A 21,722-nucleotide genomic window follows, 5' to 3' on the forward strand; every position below is an offset into this window, starting at 1 on the left:
GAATGTGTATTGAAACAGTGCTCCAAAATTGTGTCATCTGTAAGGACTGACTGTATGACTTAAGTGATGTACTCAGTTAAAGACTTGAATACCTGCTAGAATCATTGCCCACCAACAAGATGTCCTGTACTAACATATTAGTACTCATTAGCAAGGGTGTCTTGAGTGATGCTGTCAGATTGTCCACTGTGTTTCGGGGTGGCACTGACTAGCCAGAAATGTTAATATCTTGTAGTTTGACTGAATTCAAGCCTGGTACATGTAGTCATTGGCAGTATCTTCTTGTACATGAACATAGAATTTTGTAACTTTATTCCTGCAGAATTTAATAATTATGTAATTGAATATTCCTTATTTCTCAAACATGCAACAAAGCAGGAATTATGAAACGATAATGCATAGAGATGAGTGCTGGTAAGAATTTGTCTTGTAACAGAGGCCATTTCACTGAGATCAGTTTACGCTGTAGTCTGTGGACTGCATTGCAAATAACGTGTACATCAACCATTTCACAGTCCCTTAGGGAAGAAAACCTGTAGCTCATGCAGGTGGAAGTCAAACATCTTTCAATTCAGAATATATGGAAGAAGCTGGTCTCATCAGTAATGACCCTAAGGAAGTGTAGGAATAACATTAGAAGCTTTGTGGCACCTCAGGACTGAGCAGGGAAGAGTCAACAGCAGGTTATCGAGAAAGGAGGAAATGATCTGTCCTTGTGTTCAGACTGTGCCTAGGTTTTAGAATAGCCTCGCTGCAGGTATGTGGGAGTGAGGGATGTGGAATTTGTCCCCTCTCACAGTGCAGGCTTCCATAGTGAGTCTCCAGCAGGAGATGCTAGCAGCAATTGTGGTTCAGAGTTAGTCTTGAGTTCCTCTCTGATCAGGTTTCCAAAGCTCCATTTCCCTTATTGGGGTTGTTCTGGTGAAGCAGAAGCATTCACAGAAAAAAACAACCAAACAAACAAAACCCTCAAAACTGCACCTCAGAAACAGTCATTCCTGAAGGCATTTCCATGATGCTGAAACCATTTTTTTGAAATTGTGTACGGTATTTTGCTACCACAAGAAGCCCTTGCAGTACACTTGAGGTTTCCTGGAGAAAAAGCCAGCTGTTCTCTTCTAGTGATGCACTCCTGCAACATGGCTGAAGAATGTGTTGTGTTGTTTTGTTTTTGAGAGAGACAGAACATGTCATTAGCCTGTTTACCCAAGGAAAATGTGGGTGATACTTCTTTACTTTCTTTTTTTTTTTTCATTTTGCCTAAGGTTCTTGTATTGTAATGTGCTTTAAAAAAAAGAAGTGCTGAAAAAAATGCCCTCAGTGCTTTTTTTCCCCATTATCATCAAATCACAGTGTATCCTCAGGGAGTTTGCAGCGAGGAAATGACATAAGGCCTGTGAATCTTAAACATATCAGTGTATCTTCTATCATGATCACCTGGCAAGGTCATTCCCAGTTCAGCTTATAAAACCCATCCTTGTCAGCAGCCAGATGTTAGCATAGGTACTCTTCTCCAGAAGCTCAATGTTAAAAGTGCTCATAAATTTAGAGAAGAGTTTGAGAATGTTTGAAGCACAATTTTTTTTTTTCAGACACAGAGTTTCTCAGAGGGCATTTCTTCTCTAGTTTCCTTGTATTACACACCTCTGACAGACGTTTCCAGATTCCCCATGGTGAGATCCACCAGAATAGTGTTTGGGTCCTGTTGATGAGATCTGTGTATCCTAAATTTCTTCTAATATCTATAGACTTGACTATTTTCATGGTTTACCTTGGCCTAGAATAGCCTAGCTCAACAGCAGTCCACCCATGCTCAAAAAAGGATGCCACTTTTAGTCATAATTAAGCCTCTAGGATCATGATTGATCCATTTAGATTAATGCTAGGACATCCTCCCTGATCTCCGGCTTGGAAGGATTCAGATCTTGGGTAACACCTGAAACAAGCCAATATTGCAGTGGCTCCAAAAGAGCTATACTTTTTCACTGCAACTAATGCACATTGACTTTTGGAAGTATTTTAACAAATGATGAAATATGCTTGCTCTGTTATTCAGCTGTGAAAAGCACTTTTGTTCTGGAAGACAGACCTTGTTTGCCCTGGTGTATTCTATTTGATCAGAAGATCATGAAAAGTCCATTGTCTGATGCTAGGTACTGGAATTTTTTAAAGAGTTGTTGTTCTTTACTTTCTGTTATGGTCATATCAAACTCACTTAAATGTTAATTCAAAATTAAATCTGCTGACTGAAAAAAAAAATGTAGAACAGATCTTTAACATCAAAGAGAACGTATACACTGAACTTTGAATAATCACACCTCGTCAATATAGGCTTTCTTCTACTGGTGATGAAAACATAAGACTGCATAGCAGAAGGGCAGAGGATTGACCGGTGCTTGATTTCTTTCACTGTCATACTGGTAGAGCTTTGGTAACCTCGTAGCTATAAAATAAGCTTGTTCAAGTGAAATGTTGTCATCTCATTTTTAGGAGCAATGCTGCATGAGTGATCAGTTTTACTGTTTAAGTCATCAGGGATTTTGTTTTGTTTAGAATGAAATCTCTTTTGTTTAGGCTTTTCATGTTGACAAAACTGATTTTAGCTTGCTTTGAAAGAAGAAAATGTCATGCCTCATTAAAAATACATCCAAATAACATGATTGCAGTTTACCAAATGTCTTCCATAAATTTTCTAGCCAAAAGTATTTTCAAATTTGCACTAATTTGTGGGCTGTTCTACCAGACCCAAAATAACATATATGAAAAATAAACTATTTGTTTAAATATTTAACCAAACTAAGAATGTTATAGACTTATTTTTGTCACCAAAACCAGAAGGTCTATCTGTGTATCCAGCAGATTTGCTGAATAAGAAGGTGCCATTTTTGTGTGGTCACTTCTCTGACCATAATTGCACTTTAATATAGAGTAACTGTAGGTTCCCAATTCCTGGGCTAACATCTGTAATTATGTAACTGATAATTTCCTCACCAGGGGATGGGAGAGTCCAGGACTGAATGTCACCCAGAGAGGAAATTAAACACTTCAGACACTGAGTAATTTAAAACATAGTTGTCATATTTGTGGGTCTCATGCATGAGGGACAGATGGGAAAGACTTGATGAAAGCACTCTGGTGTGTGTATAATTATTGTACTGTTTTGAGTTCAGCAAAGGGATTTTGTCATGATCTAAATATAACCTCCCAAAACTCCAGACATTTGGAGCTGTAGTCAGAAACCTAAGCAATGACATTTTGTGTGCATTGATGCACTGGATGCTGTTGTGTTAATGGTTGCTATTTTTAGTTTCACGCATGCTGCTTGTGTGCATCCAGGGAGCTGAGGGGAGGGGAGGAAATGTAGGGGAAACTCATAAATCTGTCCTCTCTCTCTGCAACTCTCCACGTTAAGGATAAAAACAATTCTGGGTCTGTCTGCCTCTTTTCTATTGTGCTATGGATTCAATCCTGCCTTTTCCTGCGTCTGGTGGTCAGAAGCCTTTGTTTCTTTCTAGCTTCCCAGTATTAGAGCAATATGAACAGCTGTAGAAGAAGGATCTCTTGAACAACTGTGTTCCAGCTCTTTGCACCGCACTTCGTGGCTGTTGTTTTATTTGCTTTGTACCATTGTTGCTGTGTTTGGAAATGCATCTTTTTATTGTCAGTTCTTCCTTTGGAGGCATGAGGAAGGGAAAATAAAAGTCACCACATTGTTAGTTAAAACAAATAAATCTAAAAGTGCTTTTCAGTGTCTGAGCATGTACATCTAACCATTGAGCATCTGACCAGAATGTCAAATGCTTCTCCTAAACTAATGTAAACACAATTTCTTTTCCATGTGACAATAGTGAAGGGAATGCCCGATGAGTGCAGCTGTGTTCCCAGGGCTTTGTGTTACTTAACTCCTTCAGCTGGCAGTAGTTTTTGGTTCGATCACTGTAAGCTCTCTTAGAGGTAGCCAGACTGCAGGTATCTCATCAGGAGCTAGCACAGGGCGCTCCACGTCTTCTGAAGAGTGCCAGGAGGCCTATCAAAACTCAGAAAATTAACTTCCAAGTTCTGGAGAGATGAGTTAGTTCAGGGAGAATATTTTCATGCTAGGATCCTAAATAGAAAGTTGATGTGAACACCACAACAAACTCCACAGGGCATTGTCTACATGGCATGATGCCCCGAGATGCTAGCTCTGCAAGGTCTTGTGCATTATCCCTAACCCAGCTAAATTGCTTTTAATATGCAAAGTAGCTTTTCTGTGTACCTCTGCATGGTACTTCACTGTGGCTTAGCTGAACCAGGAGAGAAGCTACTATTATGAGAGGCACGCGATAAATGTTGGGTGCTTTTAGCTTCTGAACCATTTAACCTGACTGAAGCCTAATGCAGCCTCTTGACCTCCTTTTATTCCAGTGAACACAATGCTGAGATCTCGTAGCATAGCTGCTAAAAGTTCAGCCCTTCCCAGCAGCCTTGAAAGGATCGACTCACCTCCTTGCCTGGTCCACTAAGGCATGGAAATAGTTGTTTCTGCTTCTTTTGTGAATCACTTCATAGTGTTTGCAGATGTTTGCTGTGGACTCTGGTAATGTTCATTATAAGAAGATGCACTGTTTTTGGCTCCGAAGATCAGTAAAGCAGAACTGGGTGCTGCCAGTTTTCCCTTGGTTCTTGACCAGGGATTTCATTCCACTACAGGTGGTGGTGGGTATGACATGATCCACTCCAATTAACTCAATCTAGTCGTAAAGCTACCTTTCTCCTCCTTTCATTTCCATGGTCGGTTGGATATTTTGTATATGTTCAATGAAATGCTTCCATTCAGAAGAGCTGTTGTGGGCAGCTGATGCATCACTTCGTGTTTCAGAACACGAAGTGAATTTGTCAATTCACTGGTGTTTTCCCCCTTGGCCCGGCAAGGCAGGGGATTTCCAGCTGGTTGCTCTACGTGCCATAGTTCCCCTCTGACATGTTCCAGTCCTTGGTTCTTCCCAGCCATCTCTGTTTCCTCTTCCTGTAGCAGTAATCAGCACAGCTCCGAAATGTCAGTCCCGCTTATGTCCCCCTTGCTCCCGCCTTTACTTTGCTCCTGTCTACTCTGCTGTAATATCTTAACACATACGTGAGTGTCCCTGAGATAGCAAAATCCATTCTTTCAGCAAAGGATAGATTATTTCAGCCATGCATTAAAAGGAAAAGTGCTGGAGAGATCTGTGCTCAAAAGCTGATGCTAATTTACAAGAGTAAGTTTGGAATTAGTGGAACACCTTTATACATTATTCACATTTGGGGAATATCATTCACTCCGTGTAAAATGCAACCCTAACGCCACTTGTGTGCACACTCCTTTGTAAAGAATTTGGTATCAGACTGAGACAATATTGTCACTTCAGTTTTATCCAAGTTAATAACTTAATATGCTTTTCCTTGCAGAAAGACAAATTCTTTGTGTACGAGGAGTACTGTAGCAACCACGAGAAAGCACTCAGACTGCTAATGGAATTGAACAAGATCCCAACAGTGAGAGCATTCCTCCTGGTAAGCACCTTCTCTAGCACTCTTGACTTACTGATCTGACTTTGTACTGTACTCATAATACCCCCTTAGTATCCCAGGAATGCGAAGCATTTTGCAGACATTATTCATTCCAGCTATGAAGCACTCAAGAAGGATGGGTATTGAAATCACTGGTGAGTTCAAGTACAGAACTAAGCACAGCTATGGTATGAGTAATTCCATTAGAAACAGGGAATATTTTTTTTAAAGAATCAACAGAAAAGTTGAGTAAAGATTGTGAAAGGACTAACGTAATAAGTCATCAGTGGGGCTGTGACTAGCTCCCAGTGGATCTGGTTCCATGCTCAGTTCTCTGACCAATTTGCCATCTGCAGACCCACCAGAAACACGTGGCCTGCTTCTGACACTATTTTCCCTGGGAGCCCAGTTGTGGGCAAGAAACGTAGGCTGGATGAATTCTTTTGGTGGTGTCATTGCTGCTTGTTTAAAAAATGGCCCAATTCCTCATCCAACCCATGATGTGTTAGTATCTATGTTGGGAAGGGAGTGTGGCCTACAGCCTTCTTTGGAGGCTGGGCTGGGAGGAGAAACAACCTGCAGACAGAGCCTTCTGCCTGAGGTTTCTTATTTCTTTTCTTTTTTTTTTTTTTAATTCCTTCCGTATTTCTCCTCCCAGCATCCACCCCAATTCTCCTTGATTTTAGGTGTCTTGTTTTCCTACTCATGGATGGGAAGGCATTTGGAATGGGGATGATGCGTAGGTGAGGGACCAATTCAGCACGCTAGTTTACTGCCTTAGTGAATGCTGTGAAGAAAAAGAAAGGCTTTGCAATGGACCCTGTCTGCTCTTCTTTATGCTCTTGTTTTTTCCTTTCTGCCAAAGGCTTGCCCTTTCCTAATAGAATAGAGCAGAAGGAAACTCCTGCATAAATGCCTGTCACAAGCAGAGCATTCTTTTAGCCACAAAATATAGGCCTTGGAGGGAGGGGCAGGAACATGCATGCTATTGGGTACTCGGAATCTCTTTATCACGTCTGAGTTTAATGAACACCATTAAACCATTAGTTTGAGTCTCCAAATGAGCCATTCCTGTTCATGGACTCCCCTGGATGCTTCTGTTGAGGGAAAATAACGAGAAATAGGAGCAATGAAAATGAATATAAACACCATCCTTCCCAACATCCAGAGTGTTCTCTGCATTTCCACTGGATTGGCGAAAACCTCCCGTCTCTGTTGCCGGCAGCAGCTGGCAAACTAATTATGAAGCACATTAAAGATATCACACTGTCTGCTGTGGCTTGCAGCAGCACCTGAATCCAAGAGAATTTTAAAATAACAGTAACTATGGGAGGAGAGGCTGTGCTGAAGTCTTTTCTTTGTTGTGGCTGTTGTAATTTCTTCCAGGCCTTCAGTCTCCTATCCACTCCCTCCTAAAGCCGATGCTATAATGCCACCATGCAGAGAAAGCTGCATTAAAATACAAAGCTTTGCTTGTGAGTATGGATTTGGCCCGATTGCCCCCTCGCAGCTGCTGAAATGCAGAATGTGGGAATGTGTTTGAAAAATCAGTAAGTGTTAAAGGGCAGTTTTGAGCCCAGAGCTAGAGGGAGGGCTGAAAGGAGAGACGGGAAGGACTGAATCACCCGAGACTTGGAAAATTGGACAGGGAGCATTGTGAGCTGGTAGCCAACGCCACAGATCTAGAATAGCCCTGGGGAAGGGTTATTTTACAGACAAGTGTCTGTAAAAATACCACTTAGGAATAATGAGATTTATGTAGGATGTCTATGAACACTTCTTGAAGAAGAGAATTATTGAACTACAGCCAAAAACCCACTATGTTTGAGTGTGTCTGAGCCACAGCACACATTTCACAGGGGAAAATGTCATCAGTGATGCCCCAAAGCAAGCGCATCTTGGCTGAAATTGATTTAAACTTCAGCTTCTGTTGACAAGGCAGGTTTGCAACTGGGATGATTTTTGGAGCAAAGTTGTCCAGATTCATGGCCAAACATAGAAATGTAGGGCTAGGTTATCTCAGATGGATTTGAAGTCCATCTGAGTCAACTGCCTACCTCTGGCATCATGCAAAACCAGCATCTTCAGGGAAGTACGTAAAAAGCTTACAATAAGTCAATGATTGTTTATCACACAGAGATTACAAATTACTGTGAAGAAATAAAGACAGGTCAGGGACTGTAGGTTTTTCTATGCCATACTCAGTTCTTAAATTCCCCTTCCATGTCAGCCCTGAGAATTTCCATAATGTACTAAGAAATTAAACATTTCTTGTAGTGTACACAAATTTATCTGTGAAATGATTCTCCCAGAATGCCCCTCCAAAGGTGTGTGAACTTTTATGTGAGTATTGCAAGGGTTGATCAGTCACTGCATCTGTTTCTTAACCTAAAATCTGTTTGGACTTCTGTTTCTTTGGTGTATTGGTCCAATATTTCTCAAGGGTTTATATTGTCACCTTTCTTACTATGTTCAAGCAACACTGGAAGAGTAGTCACTGTCCTGGGTACAGAAATGACCTTCACCTTTGTCTGGAAACCACAGGGCTCCAAGAATAGTTAATGTTGAAACAGTGGATTTTTTTTTTTTTTTGAGCATTAGAATTACTGAAATCTGGTTTCCTTAAATGTCATCGCCTCTTGCATCAGCGTTCTCCTTTTCCTTTGCCTGCACGTCCTGTAACTGCTTTGCTGGGCAAGCAGCATCATGCGCTGCGACTGGTTCAGAGCTACATTTGCAGTGTTTAGCCAGCCAGAGCGCCCATGCTGTTTGTCCAGCTGGGCTTAGACATAATGTTTTGCCAGAGAATTGGTGGATGTGATGCAGATGACTCACTTATTTCAGAGCTATATTTGATTTCCTTCAGACACAGAGACTGGCCTAGAGTTAATTACATGACTGCTAGTTAGTATGTTTTATTTTAGCTTTTGAGTTTTCTGGAGCAATAGTGCAAACTTTGCATAGTGGATGAAGACAAATGGCCATGTTGATTGTGGGGGTAGGTTGGATTCCTTTAGGTAACGGTGCATCTAGGTTTTGCTGATTGTCATGGTATTATGACATTTTCTTTGAGTCACCAGCTGTATAATATTCCTTTGAGAAGAGACCTTTCTATACAGCCACTGTTATCCCCAGTGATTTTTCTTCTGCTGATTCGCAGAGTCAGGCTTAACTTGATGGCCATATTTCAGTGGTGAATGAAGTCTCATTTCCTTTATCTTAGGAGTGGCAAAGTTCTTTGTGACCATAATATGTATTATAGAAACAGAAAATCGTGTCAAAGAGCATGTGAAAGTGTTGTGTCTGGGTTAACATTTGTTTCCTTTTTTTGATTATAGAGTTGCATGCTTTTGGGAGGCAGAAAGACAACAGACATTCCACTGGAGGGTTATCTGCTGACGCCAATTCAGCGAATTTGCAAATATCCACTTCTGCTTAAGGTAAACCAACAAAAGAATTTCTCTAGCTAGTTGTTTTACTGTTGGAGTGATTTTTGCAACTTTTTAGCCATGGCTTTTGCTGTCACTACTACCTGCCTGGCATGTACTTCCAAAAGCTGAATCCTCTCTGCAAAACATGGCTTTTTGTGGGTACAGTCAAAAAGCTGGCTGATACTGCCAGGCTGTTAAAGTTGTAATGGTGTGAGTAGAGCAGACAGGGTGACTTACTGTCTAGCTAATGTCTTTTGACTTCAGATCTCTTCTGATGTTTGTTAAGACTTGAGTGCTGTTTTAGCCACTTCCTGGAAAGCTGTGTTCAAACAGAATTGTATCAGTATTCTGAGGAACTCTACGGCTCTGGGGACTGGAAACAGGAGACATCTTTCATTGCTAGGTCTCTAGTTTGAGTGTGTTCAGGTCAGTAATGATCAAAATTCTTTATCATCTGACAGCTGTTTGGCGGCTTGTTTGAGACCTGTTTGGTTGTCTCAGACAAGTTCCCAATGGACAGGTGTCGTTGCAGAAATGACTACTGCAATTGGCACTAATTGGCCCCCTTGCTAGCAGTCTTAGTGTAGGAGCTGAAGAGTGGGAGACCTACAGAGAACTAATTTGCCTCTCACCCTCCAGGTCAGGGCTGGGTCACGCGCCTGGTGGGGAAAAGGAAAAGGAGAAAGCAGTTTCTGGGAGAGCTTGCAACACCAGTGGCCTTGCAGTTACTCTGTGGCTAAAAGCCATGAATTTTCAGGGGTGTCATTCTTAGAGTGACATTATATTTACTAAGATAAACTTAATTAATAAAAAAATATAAGAAGCAACTACCTTTTATCTCAGAAGAAAGGTCCCTTAATTGTGGAAGAAAATAATTCTGTGATGAGCTAGTGTTCTTTGTCACAGGCTGACCATGTGAATCAAGTGTATGTTGTGTAAAATTATTGCAGTGCTGTGTCTGTAAATTCAGATTGAATAAGGGCTTTCATAGGTACAAGTTGGTTAGCTCAATACTGATGTATTTCCTTTTATTAGAGTTCTGTTTCACCTTCTGAATATTTAAATTATTTCTCTCCATCCAACTGGAGCTTTCAAGAGGTAGATTTTCAAAATATGTCCTTCCTACAGGTGGAATCAATTTTTTGGTCTATACAGCACAAATCCATCTTACAGCAGGTGTTCATGCACCATGTCTTGTGGACCTGTTACTGGGATTTACATGTATATGGCCAGTTTATCAGTCCAGTCAATCCATTGGAGTGCAGATTCCTCTTATGGTTTTAAATAACCGGACGTGCTTTCTTTGTTTCCTTTCCCCTGCTGTTAGGCACATAGAAGAAGCTAATGTGTGGGACTGCTACAGGCATTTCTGCCAGAGTATTAATAATAATCAAGACGGGGCAAAGGTGTCTAGATCAAGGAAGCACATGAGTGGCTCCAGCTCTGATTTATCTTCAGAGAAGTCTGGTTATATAGGGATAATTGACAACGTAATGATGCCTCAGCTTAAGACCAGTGTATTTGTTTATTTGGGGTTAGTATGGAGAGAATTTGGTAGCTGTTCAGTCTGTGGATCTGTTCGATGACTGTGAGCAACATTGTGCACAAAAAGAGAGCTCCTGCAGCATCTGATACGGTGACTGGAAGGGGGGATGTGCAGACCTCGAGATGTGCATTCCTGACCTAGTATTTTGGTAGTGTGTTTTCTCATTTTCAATATGAGGTGTGTTCAGTGATTGTTATCTACCGGTGTGTTCAAGATGTGAAAATATGAGATTGTCTTGGTTCCTTACAGAGATCCCTTTCTTATTTTCTAAGAATCTTCAGTCAGAGGAAACAGCGTCTGTATTCTTACTTTTGAACCGATCTCTGCATTTGTGCTGCTACTGAAAGACGAAGTGTTAACTTCCTGCAGATTTCCTGTCACAGTTACCCTTTGTATGAACGGAGTTGTTAGGTACAGAGCCGGTGGGCCAGGTTCCTTCATCTCGTTACTGATTCCATGCTGGAGATATCTTCATCAAGCCAGAATGGTCAAAATCTGCTGTACCTTTGCTACATTCATCTTTAGTGATCTTTAAGCAGTTTTATCTCAGTACTTCTCAATCTTTTTGAACCAGAATATCACTGTTAACATGCTGCGTTTCTCATGTTCTGCTCTGTGACCTTTTTGATAAGCTGAAGCCAATGCGGTTTGCTGCACTGGCTCTGACCACCAGTCATCTCCGAAGCACAGCTTGGGGATCTCAGCTCTGAGCCATGCACATAGCTGGTTTAGGGAACTCCCTACATCTCCAACTGAGTGCCTCTTTTTCTCTTTTTAATATGAAATTGTTGCTGAATCACCTGTTGCTAACGAGACTTGCTTAATTTCTAAGCTTTTTTGGAAAATGTGTTTGAGTCGTAGATCTCTATCAGTTTGGATAATCTGACTTTTTATCTACAGACAGAAGCTTGACTTGCAAATCAAAATCTCTATTCTGTTTTAAAAGCCCATCAAAATATTAGAATGTCAGAAACTGCCAATATTACAGAAATTCCTGAAATTTCAGGGATTTTACTCAGAAATGAATGAGAGATGCTCTGTCACTCAAATGCCAGAGGAGATGCACACTTTTGATTACAAGGTAGTATTATTGATGCAGTGACTTTTTGGTATTCTTCAACTTAAACTTTCCTATTCCTCTGTACCATTATAGGACAAATCTTTCAGAAAGTGTGAGGTTCTGTGTCAGTGATTGGAAGAGCTATCAATGAAACGGTTTCTCTTGCTCTTTAAGAATTTGCTTTGCAAAGAGGGAGTGATCAAAAGCCTAAAATAAGTTTCTCTGAACTGTGGTGTTTCCAAGTACAATGGCAACTGAAGGCATTGTGCTCTGGGGAACAAACGTTGGCCTGTGGAAATAAGGTGTGTTGTTTTTACTTTCTCACATGTACACAGTTGCGTATGTCAAAAAGCCAGCGAGTACAAACCTCATTTCTTTGAAAGCCAAAAATACCACCAGGAAGGCTAAGACTCAGCAGCGTTTCTTCACTTCCAGCCACAGTAGGGTAGAATGAAGGTAAATTTGTCTTTGATGCCAACACTGTGCCTGCCTTGTGGGATGGGGGCATGAGTGTTTGGATCTGTTGCTGTTCTCTCAGAACCACACACATGTGTAGAGCAAAGAGCCACGAAGGGAGTGAACAGGGAGAGCTGCAATGATGGGTCTTGTAATCTGCATTCCATTTTTCTAGGGATTTCTTTGTGTATACAGGCTGATATAAATCACACAGTTTGCTACTTGAAATTTCCTGGACAGGACATAAAAATTTCAAGTAAAAGCTGAAGGGAATTTAGTTTCTGTTAAGCAACAAATCTGCCTCAGTCAGTGAGGCTATGCCATTACTAGGGGGTGTTCAGCTCTGGCAATGTGTGTGATCATTAGAAATCTAACTGATGCTGATTCTCAAACTAGTGAGTTCATGGTCAATGAACTGTGTCCCATTCCACACTTGTCTGATGCTTGCTGGCACAAAATTACCACCGTGGACACAAATGTTTCAGACATCAAGAAAGCTAAGAGAAGGGGAGGGCTGATTTCTGTTAGTGCTGACCAAGAAAATGCAACTTGCCAATCAAAAAAAAAAAAATTAGATTTAAAAATAACACAACCCTCAAATTAAGCATTTGTTCTCCCCTTGCCACTGAACTGCAGTTATTGCCCCTGAAATAGCAGTTTTGTATTCATGGGAATTGGATCTTATTTTATCTAATTCCCAGGGCAAACAGATACTCTGTATTCCAGCTGATTAGAAAAATCATAGTGTTATCCTACTTTTCTATTTTTGTTTTTAATAAGAATTTGTGAACATGCAGATTTTCTGATAACTTTGAAATGACCTTCTTATAGTATAATCATTTAGGATAGCTAAGTAGTTAGGTTTGATAAAGATAATATGAACATAGTAACTCAGACTTATATGTTTGAAAGCCAGCCACAAATAGTAGGGAAAGGCACTTTTAAAACGTGATAACTATTTTTGCTTAATTCCATATGTGAGTGTTGTTATTCCAGAATAATAGCATCTCACATTAAGTTGATTTGGGTTACTTAATTAGGAATAGCATACTGGAATATCTCTAAGTGCAGATACACCTTAAAAAAATCTTATCAGTAATTTCCAGTGTAAAGTATGACATCCTGTAATTGATCTTACATTTTTTCATCCTGTGACCAAACTTTTTTTTTAACCAAAAAATTAAGGAGACAGAATGATCATTCAGGTGATGGTGATTGATAAAGCTCATTTTTTTTGCAGTTTCTTTTTCTGTGCACCAAACATAGCAACTTTGGAGTGTCTGACTAAACAGTTTTTAAATTTTGGTTGCTTTCCTTGGAAGTCTAGTTTGCAAGCCTTATGTTTGGTTTGAAGCGTGGGACTCAGACCTCACCATGGTGTTTCACAATCTCTGTGCAAACAGCAGAAATGATAATATTTTTTCCCTAGTACACTTTTTGTCTGCTTCAGGCAGCATGAGAAGAGAATTAGCACAAACTTTTTGGTCAGTAAGTTAGTTTTATCCCCAGTCCAAACCCTCCCTGATGTATCTATCTCCCACTTCTTTCCCTTGCTGTCACACTTCAGCAGAGGATTTGAAGTCCATTTGGGTGTGTTGGAGCTCTGAATGTTTGTTAGTGATGAGATGCATTATAAATTTTCCTTAAAAGCGAGAAAAGAGTCTTTGAGTAGGTTTGAACAAAATGGAGCTGTGCTTGCTGTGATGGGCCTTATGAGTTGGTAAGCAGCAAAGACAAACAGATGGACAGAACTTGAGAGCATATACAGTGCGAGTGACTTAAAACTTCATTTTGGATGTGTACACTGGAGAGCTTGCTGAGTAAATATTTCTAGCAGAACGTCTTGGATTAAGGCAGCTCTGTCTCACTGATAATAATTGTATGACTGTATTAATTAGCGGTAACTATACGTCTTAGGAGTAGAAGCAGCTGTTGTGTAAACCAATCTCTGAACAAAAATAGCCTTTTCCCCCTAATAAAGAGCATTTATGTCAGCAAGAAGAAAACCCTAGGGGAAGAGTGATCATGAGTTAATCACACCACTGGGGGTAGGGATTAGGAACAGTCATTTCTGTCTCCTTCCTCCCAACACGCGAGGAATGTGAAGCACATGATGGCCACACCCCTACAGGCTCCTGATAGCCCAGTGCATGTCACAGAGGTTGTTTCTTACTTGATGTCTGTTCTCTTAAGGAGTTGCTAAGTCTCCAGCCAGAAATGCACATTACACCTCTGATACTTTAAAAATATCTCATAATACATGCAACTCTATGGAGGATTTAGGGCAGTAATTATGTATTGCTTCATGTGACGGAAGACTCATTGGCCCTACGAGGAAAAGAAAAACCTGGAGGAGAAAGCCGAGCATCCGGGCTCAGAGCCCTCTTGTAGGGGAGAGCCCAGCAGTGAGGTGTACACAGGCCTGAACAAATGCAGTGAAAGGCAGGGATGGGAAGCCAGTGCTGGGGACACAGAACAGAATGAAGAAAACTCCCTCATTCCCCTCTTCTCCTTCTGCATTCCTCTCAGTGATGTTTAAGGAACAAAACCTTCTAATTAGCCCTAATTGAGTACATTTAATCTTCGGGGCTTTGCTCCCCCCTCAATCCTCAGAAGAGTGATGTTGCTCTTAGATTCATAATATTGCCTGGTTAAAATCCAACTCTTCGTAGCATAATGTTACAGCATTAAAAATTATATATACACCCTACAGAGTTGTAAGGAATTCTACCAATTTATAAATCATACTCTGTCTTCAATGCTTTCTATATATAATCACAAATAACTGCTAATATATATAAAACACGTTTTTGTTTCACTTTAATTTTTAAGCGTATGTTGAAGATTTGATGGCACATCTAATGTAATCAGTTTTAGTGATTTATTGCTGTCTAGTCTTTACCTTGCAGAGGCAGTGACATAAATTATAAATTTAAAAAACATACAGGATAAAAACTGCTGTGATTGATGGGTACACAGAGCCTGGTGTAGCATCTATTTTCTGGTTAGTTATAGTAGAAAATTTATTTTAATGCATGTAAACTGAAAAACACAAATATAAAACTTCTAGCTACATTTATCTTTGCAGAAAGGTGTGTTTTTATGCATGTTGTGTTTTTTGTTGTTGTTATTGGTGGTGTTTTTTTAACCTTTAAAACACAATTTGGAACTGAACTGTTTATTACCGTGACTTTTTGAAATGATAAGAAATATGGTGTCTTTATCTCTGTAATCCTGAGATGTTCACTAAATTACCAACGGATGTATCTCTGAAACCATGTTTTATGCATGCACTGGTTTGTAGTGCAGAGTGACACAGCCTGGCGAGCAATGATTTGCAGTGTTAACAGTCGTTGCACAAAATTCGTGTTAAAGCCATGCGTGAGTGTCCTCAAGTATGAAGACAGAAAGAGTTTTTTAAAATACAGAGACTTACAGAGATTAAATTTCAACTGCTAAACATGTTCAGGTGCCATTTTTAAGCACACCATCATCTTTGTGTGGCAGGGAGGACATGTGAAAGGATGACACAGGCTTCTTTTTAAAAAAAAGATCAGTTAAGCAGAATAACATCCTTTCTGCTAGGAAGTATTAAAAGTGTGTTTACATTTGAAAAACCTCTAGTTTCCTCTGCCTGCCTGCATCGTTCGCTCAGCATCCCTCCTGCTACCTTTTTGCATTTGCCTGTGCAATGTTCATGTTGCTGAGGTCTCTCCTCAGAGTTTTTTTGTTTCTTTTTTTGGGCGTCAAGCACAATTAGTAAATAGACAAATGCATGAACAGCTGATGTGTCTTATTTCTTATGTGATTTAGTTTTTATATTTAGATTCTATCATGTTTGGAACTCTTTTAGCCTTCAGCTATTTAAAGCTGTATCTGATACTGAAATGCTTCAGTTGGAAATCCTTTCACTACATTGCATAATTGAAGATTGACATTTCTTTGTAGAGTGCTCTCTCTCTTTTTGGTACAGTTAATAAATGAAGTAAGGCAACATTTAAGTCTCTAGCAGGGCCTTTTCCTTCATAGTTATTTCGTGATTGTTAGATTATTTGGATGGAACTAAAAAGCCAAGTAATCTCTTAGAATCCAAATGCAAGAGCTTTACCTATGTATCTGTTACTTTTACACTGTTTCTTCTAAGGATAAGTTGACGAATTGTAGCTTCCAATTTCACCTTTGTGAATTTCCCAAATATACCTTTGTGAATCAGTTTCAAAGTGCAATTTGTTATCCAGGGATCCGAACCTGCTCATGTGGAAGCATGTGAAATTGTTGCATAGGTTCATCTACGCATAGGGGCTGAAGTAAGCTGGTTAATACTCAAGGATCACCTCGTCCAAGCTGAAGAGCGATGCATCCCTACAAAGAGGAAATCATGCAAAAGTGCAAGGATGCCTGCATGGATGAACAAGGAGCTCCTGGCCAAACTCAGGCACAAAAAAGAAACACAGGATGGAAGCAGGGACAGGTAACCTGAGAGGAATATGAAGACACTGTCTGAGCAGCCAGGGATCAAGTTAGGAAAGCTAAAGCCCAGATACATCAAGGGCAACAAGAAGGGTTTCTACAACGATGTCAGTGATAAAAGGAAGACTAGGAAAAATGTGAGCCCTCTCCTAAAGGAAACAGGAGACCTGGTTACCCAGGATATGGAGAAGGCTGAGGTACTCAGTGACTTTTTTGCTTCAGCCCTTACCAGCAAGTGCTCTAACCTTATCACCCAGGAGGCAGAAGGCAAAGACAGGGACTGGGAGAATGAAGAAGGAGATCAGGTGCAAGAGCATCTAAGGATCCTGAAGGAACACAAGTTCATGAGTCCTGATGAGATGCATCCAAAGGTCCTGAGGGAACTGGTAGATGAACTTTCTAAGACACTATCCATCACATTTGGGAAGTCATGGCAGTCTGAAGTTCACACTTGCTGGAAAAGAGGAAACACCACCCCAATTTTTAAAAAGGGAAAAAAAGAAGACTCAGGGAACTACAGGCCAGTCATTCTCACCTCTGTGCCTGGCAAGATCCTCGAGCAGATCCTCCTGGAAACTATCAGGTCAGGGGAGATGATTTTCCCCCTCTGCTCTCTTGAAATCCCACCTGCAGTGCTGCATTCAGCTCTGGAGCCACCAGCATAAGAGCATGTAGATCTGTTGGAGTGGGTCCAGAGGAGGGCCACAAGGGTGATCAGGGGGCTGGAGCACCTCTGCTGTGAAGAGAGGCTGAGAGACCTGGGGAAGTTCAGCCTGGAGAACAGAAGGCTTCAGGGAGACCTTATAGGAGCTTTCCAGAACTTAAAGGGGGCCTACAGGAAAGATGAGGAGGGACTCTATGAGGGGCTGTGGTGACAGGACTGAAGTTTTAAATGAAAATAGGGTAGGTTTGGGTAGATAGGTAGATTACCTATCCTTCCTTTCTGCATGCTGTTTAGAGGGACACTACAGCTGGCTGTGGATGTCTGAGTGCTGTTACTCCCCTCGTAAAATCAGTTGGGCTCTGTGTATAGGTGCTGTGAGTGGCACAACCTCAAACTTGGCAGCTATGAAAAAGCTGTGCAATAAAAGGAGAATGCTGTGCTGAGAGGAGACAGTTCCCATTTTGATCTGTGTTCATTAAAGAACAGTTCTTTTTTTCAAGCTTATAATACAGAATATGTTTGCAACTTTTTTTTTCAAGAGGAAGAGAGAAGTCAGAGGATAACGCTGAAGATTAGAAAGGCTGTGAAAAATACCAGCTTTTCTGTTCTCAACTGCTGGTTAGTCTGAAGGATTAACAACTTTGTAGCTAGAAAGTAGATATTTTATGAATTAGTTTAAGACAGTCTTCGCAAGGAATAGATTTCTGCAAGTGGTGGCAACCTCATGTCCTAGGCCTAGTGGTGCATAAGTTGCAATACATGAAGTCCTTCCAGACAGCAGTATAGACGAGCTGTATGGAAGACAGGGCCGTCATACCCAAGGTTTGCCATCTGGTCTCTCTCTCAGCTGCCTTTCAACATGTTGGCAAATGCTCTCATAGTTTACACATCATAAATCTGTCACTGAAGTAAATAAGCACCCAGAGCTCCCTGGCCGTGTTTCAGAAGTGCCGGGCTCTGCTCTTTCAGGGGCTGTCAGTGGCAGAGCAGCAGGGCTCTTCCTTGCCTGGCTTACGACTGAGTCGTGGTGGGACAAGCGAGACACCTGCCCCAACGGAGTGCCACTGCTCTGACTGTTTCAGCTGCTGCTGCTGTTGAGGCAGATGAGTGCCCAGCCAGCACTCCTCTCCCTGCCTTTTCCAGCCTCCTCTCCTGCTCCTTGGTCAGCACTGCAGGCAGCTAGCTGGGGGCGGGGGGGAAGGTGCTGTGGTGCCATTTTCTGCCCTTCCTTCTTTGGCAAGACAGAGCATCACCCAAAGTCAGGAGACTGGGGGGTAGGTATAGGGGAAAGGGAGAATGAGAAAAGACTCAGGAGTGTCAAAGAGCTTCATTTTCCTCACAATAGCAGCCACTGCAGAAAATGCTGGGGGCCAGAAAGTAGGCACTTGCTCCCATATCTTCCCTGCTTTCAGGCAGGAGGAGGCACAGAGCAGCTGGGGGGTATTCTGCAGAGTATGAGGACACAATAGGGGAGGGGGGTGTCTGGGGCATCAAAGCAGGCTACTGTGCTGCTGGAGCCAGGGAGATGGATGTGTGCCACAGGCTGTCTCCCTTTGCTTACAAGCAAAGATTTTAATGAGAGTCATGTAGCAAAAATTGTTCTCTGTTTTGGAAACAGAGGCTGGTGTCACCAAGGTGCAACCCCTCTCTTCTCCTTACTTGCCCTGGCTGTGCTTTGAACAAAAGTGGGGTGAGAAATTCCCCAGGGAATTACATTTGTGATAGTGACTGACAGTTGTAGCAGGCAGCTTCCCTTTCTTCTTCATGTGTTGCTCTGTAAATCATCCAAGAGTTACAATCATTAACTCCTCTCTTAGTGGGATTCCCAGTTGTCAGCACATGACCATCTCCTCCATTGTCATTCAGCAATTGTCAATCACTGTCTGTAATTTTGAGGAAGGAGAAACTGCAGCTGTGAATAAATTCTCAAAATACCAAGTCTATCCAAAGAATTGAATAGTCGCATTTTACTGGACAAACACGGACATTCCCCCCCATTCATTTGGACCTTTCTGTGTCCAGGATCTGTCTGGGTAGGAATGAGGGTACCTCCCATTGTGTTGTCTGGATTCTCACGAGACCTGTCTTTTGTGTTATTTAAAGGTGTCTGAGTAGCCGAGTAGTTTCATCTCAAGGTGCAGACTTGAGTTTAGAACATTCTGCAAACTGAGAAGTTAATATAGACAATATTCTGCACCTCACAGTCCCAATTATTTATTCTGCAGACATTCATGCTAGTAGAAAAGTACAGCGAGGTATGCACAAACCTGTCACCCACTAAACGAGACTTCTGTCTGGAGAACTTTGTAGAGCTGATGTATGAATCAACACTAGGACAGAGAAAGCTCCTTGATTTAGCAGCCCAGTGTCTGGATTGGCTAAGTGGTTGGATTAGCAGCTATTGGAGTTACCATAAAGTAATGCAAGCTTCAGCAGGACTTAAGCTTCAGCTCACATCCCTCCCCTGTCTCACAGGCTATGTACCTTCACCCTAGAAGAGCCAGTTAAGTTGATCTAGAGGGCGTGTGAGGACACAAGCCAGTTTAGGAGCAGAGTTTGTATTGCAGTTGCGCTACCAATTTAGGGGAGCTGAGCCCCAGCCATACTCAGGATCATACCTGCAATCAGAGTATGTCAGTGTCAAGCAAGACAGCATGGCACAAAGATCTTTAGTGCCAATATGGCAAAAAACAGTGGGGTGAGGAGACGCTTGCTTAGGTTAACATGACAACATGGAGAAGCCAAAGACAAATCAGACCATAGAATAAACTTTGTCGGAGCCCATGACAAGCATTTGGGAATTGTAATCTCTAATCTTGGCTGAATACCACCTGGAACAGTTTGGCTGTCTTTACCCTTAGCTGTGGGAGCTCTGGGCTGAGGCAGTTCAGCTCTGTTCAGACCACACTGCTGTGCAGGCACCATTTCAAACTCTTTTTTCTCTCTCATGCAAAATGATGCAATTCAGCAGCAGTTTGCCATTTAGTCATGGGACTTTAAAACAACCAAATAACATGTTGAGGCAAAACATAACATAGGGAGAAAGAGAAATATTCCCGGCAATCTAAAAATGTGGGTGTTAAACACGGTATTATGTATCAAGAGGGAACTACTAGCCTTAGTTAAGGATTCGTTAATGCATTTTTATCCAATTGTGGCTGACTATAAAATAGCATTGGTCTAAAAAAATGATTAATACTGAGTTGACAGTGGTTGCCCCTTTTGCCAAACTCTGGTAAATGTTGTCAGGTCCCAAGTTTTCCTCCTGTTGTTCTTCAGTGGGCAGTGTTTATGGGATATTGTGTATTGAATCAAGTGAAGCAGTCTCTTATGAACTCCTTCAGAGCAGGCAAGCTGTTCATCTCTGTTACTCTCTCCAGTCAAAATACATGCCCCAGCCTCCTAGAGGTGAGGAGGAGTCCTTGCTAAACTCCTGCTGCTCTCTTGGCACCTCTCTTTCTCATGCCATCATGTTTGCCTTTGGGGGAGCCCTCTCTACTTGCGACGTGCCTGTCTTGGAGGTAAAAGCACTGAGAACTAGAAAGTCTTGGTTCTGCAAGTGGCTTGCTCTTGGACAATTTACTCTTGTGTTTGTTTTCTCCTTGATAAAATGAGCATTGTACATCCCTGACGCACATACACACAAAAACAAACATGGGACTCCTGTGGTTAGTGAATTTCCCTGTGATTTCTGGACATGCAGACTGACTGCCTAGAGCTGTAGGCACTTAACTGAGTGTGGTGATTGATCTTGGCTGGCTTCTGTCTGTCCATCCAGCAGCTCCCTAACTCCCCTCCTCAACATGACTGGGGGAAGGGGGTTTGCCCTTTCTTAAGCATGTTTAGAATAAAATAGAATAGTTCAGTTGGAAAGGGTATTCAAAAAACTTCTAGTCCAACTGCCTGACCTCTTCAGGGCTAGCTAAAAACTGAAGCATGTTATTAAAGGCATTATCCAAACACCTCTTGAACACTGACAGGCATGGGGCAACAACCACCTCGCTAGGAAGCCTGTTCCAGTGTTTGACCACCCTCATGGTAAAGAAATGCTTTCTAATACCTAGTCTGAGCCACCCCAGGTGCAGCTTTGTGCCGTTTCCACATGTCCTATCATTGGTGACCAGGGAGCAGAGACCAGCACCCCTTGGCTTCCCCTCCTCAAGAAGTTGCAGAGAGCAGTGAGCTCACCTCTCAGTTTCTTTTCTGCAGGTTAGACAACCCAAGTGCCCTCAGGCTCTCTCACAGGACATGCCTTCCAGCTCTGTTACCCAGCTCTGGGTGCTTTCAAGGATCTTAACATCCTTTTTATACTGTGGAGCCCAGAACTGCGCACAATATTGAAGCGAGGCCGTGCTGACAAGAAATAGGGCGGGAAAACCTCCCTGGCTGGCCGTGCTGTGTTTAACACACCCCAAAATGTGGTTTGCCCTCTTGGCTGCCAGGGTAGGCCTCTGGCTTGATCGCTGCTGACCCTCATGGGACAGAGCTGTGAGTGGGACCGGCGGTGCCGGGCCGGAGGCAGCCCCTCGCCTCCGCTCATGGAAGACACCTGTACTCTGAGGAATC

General features: G+C 41.9%; 1 protein-coding gene across 4 annotated transcripts in view; it reads left to right on the forward strand.

Annotated features, from left to right (window-relative positions):
* The window catches only part of PREX1 (phosphatidylinositol-3,4,5-trisphosphate dependent Rac exchange factor 1), a 172,425-nt gene that overhangs the window by 74,461 nt on the left and 76,242 nt on the right, over window positions 1-21,722 (forward strand). For all 4 annotated transcript variants that reach the window (XM_080558290.1, XM_080558291.1, XM_080558288.1 and 1 more), the window contains exons 4-5: window positions 5,428-5,532; window positions 8,868-8,969. In XM_080558290.1, the coding sequence (XP_080414416.1) occupies window positions 5,428-5,532; window positions 8,868-8,969 (207 nt within the window). The remainder of the gene's footprint in view (window positions 1-5,427; window positions 5,533-8,867; window positions 8,970-21,722) is intronic.

Source organism: Anser brachyrhynchus, assembly GCF_964034855.1.
Source record: "Anser brachyrhynchus genome assembly, chromosome: 16".
Taxonomy (NCBI): domain Eukaryota; kingdom Metazoa; phylum Chordata; class Aves; order Anseriformes; family Anatidae; genus Anser; species Anser brachyrhynchus.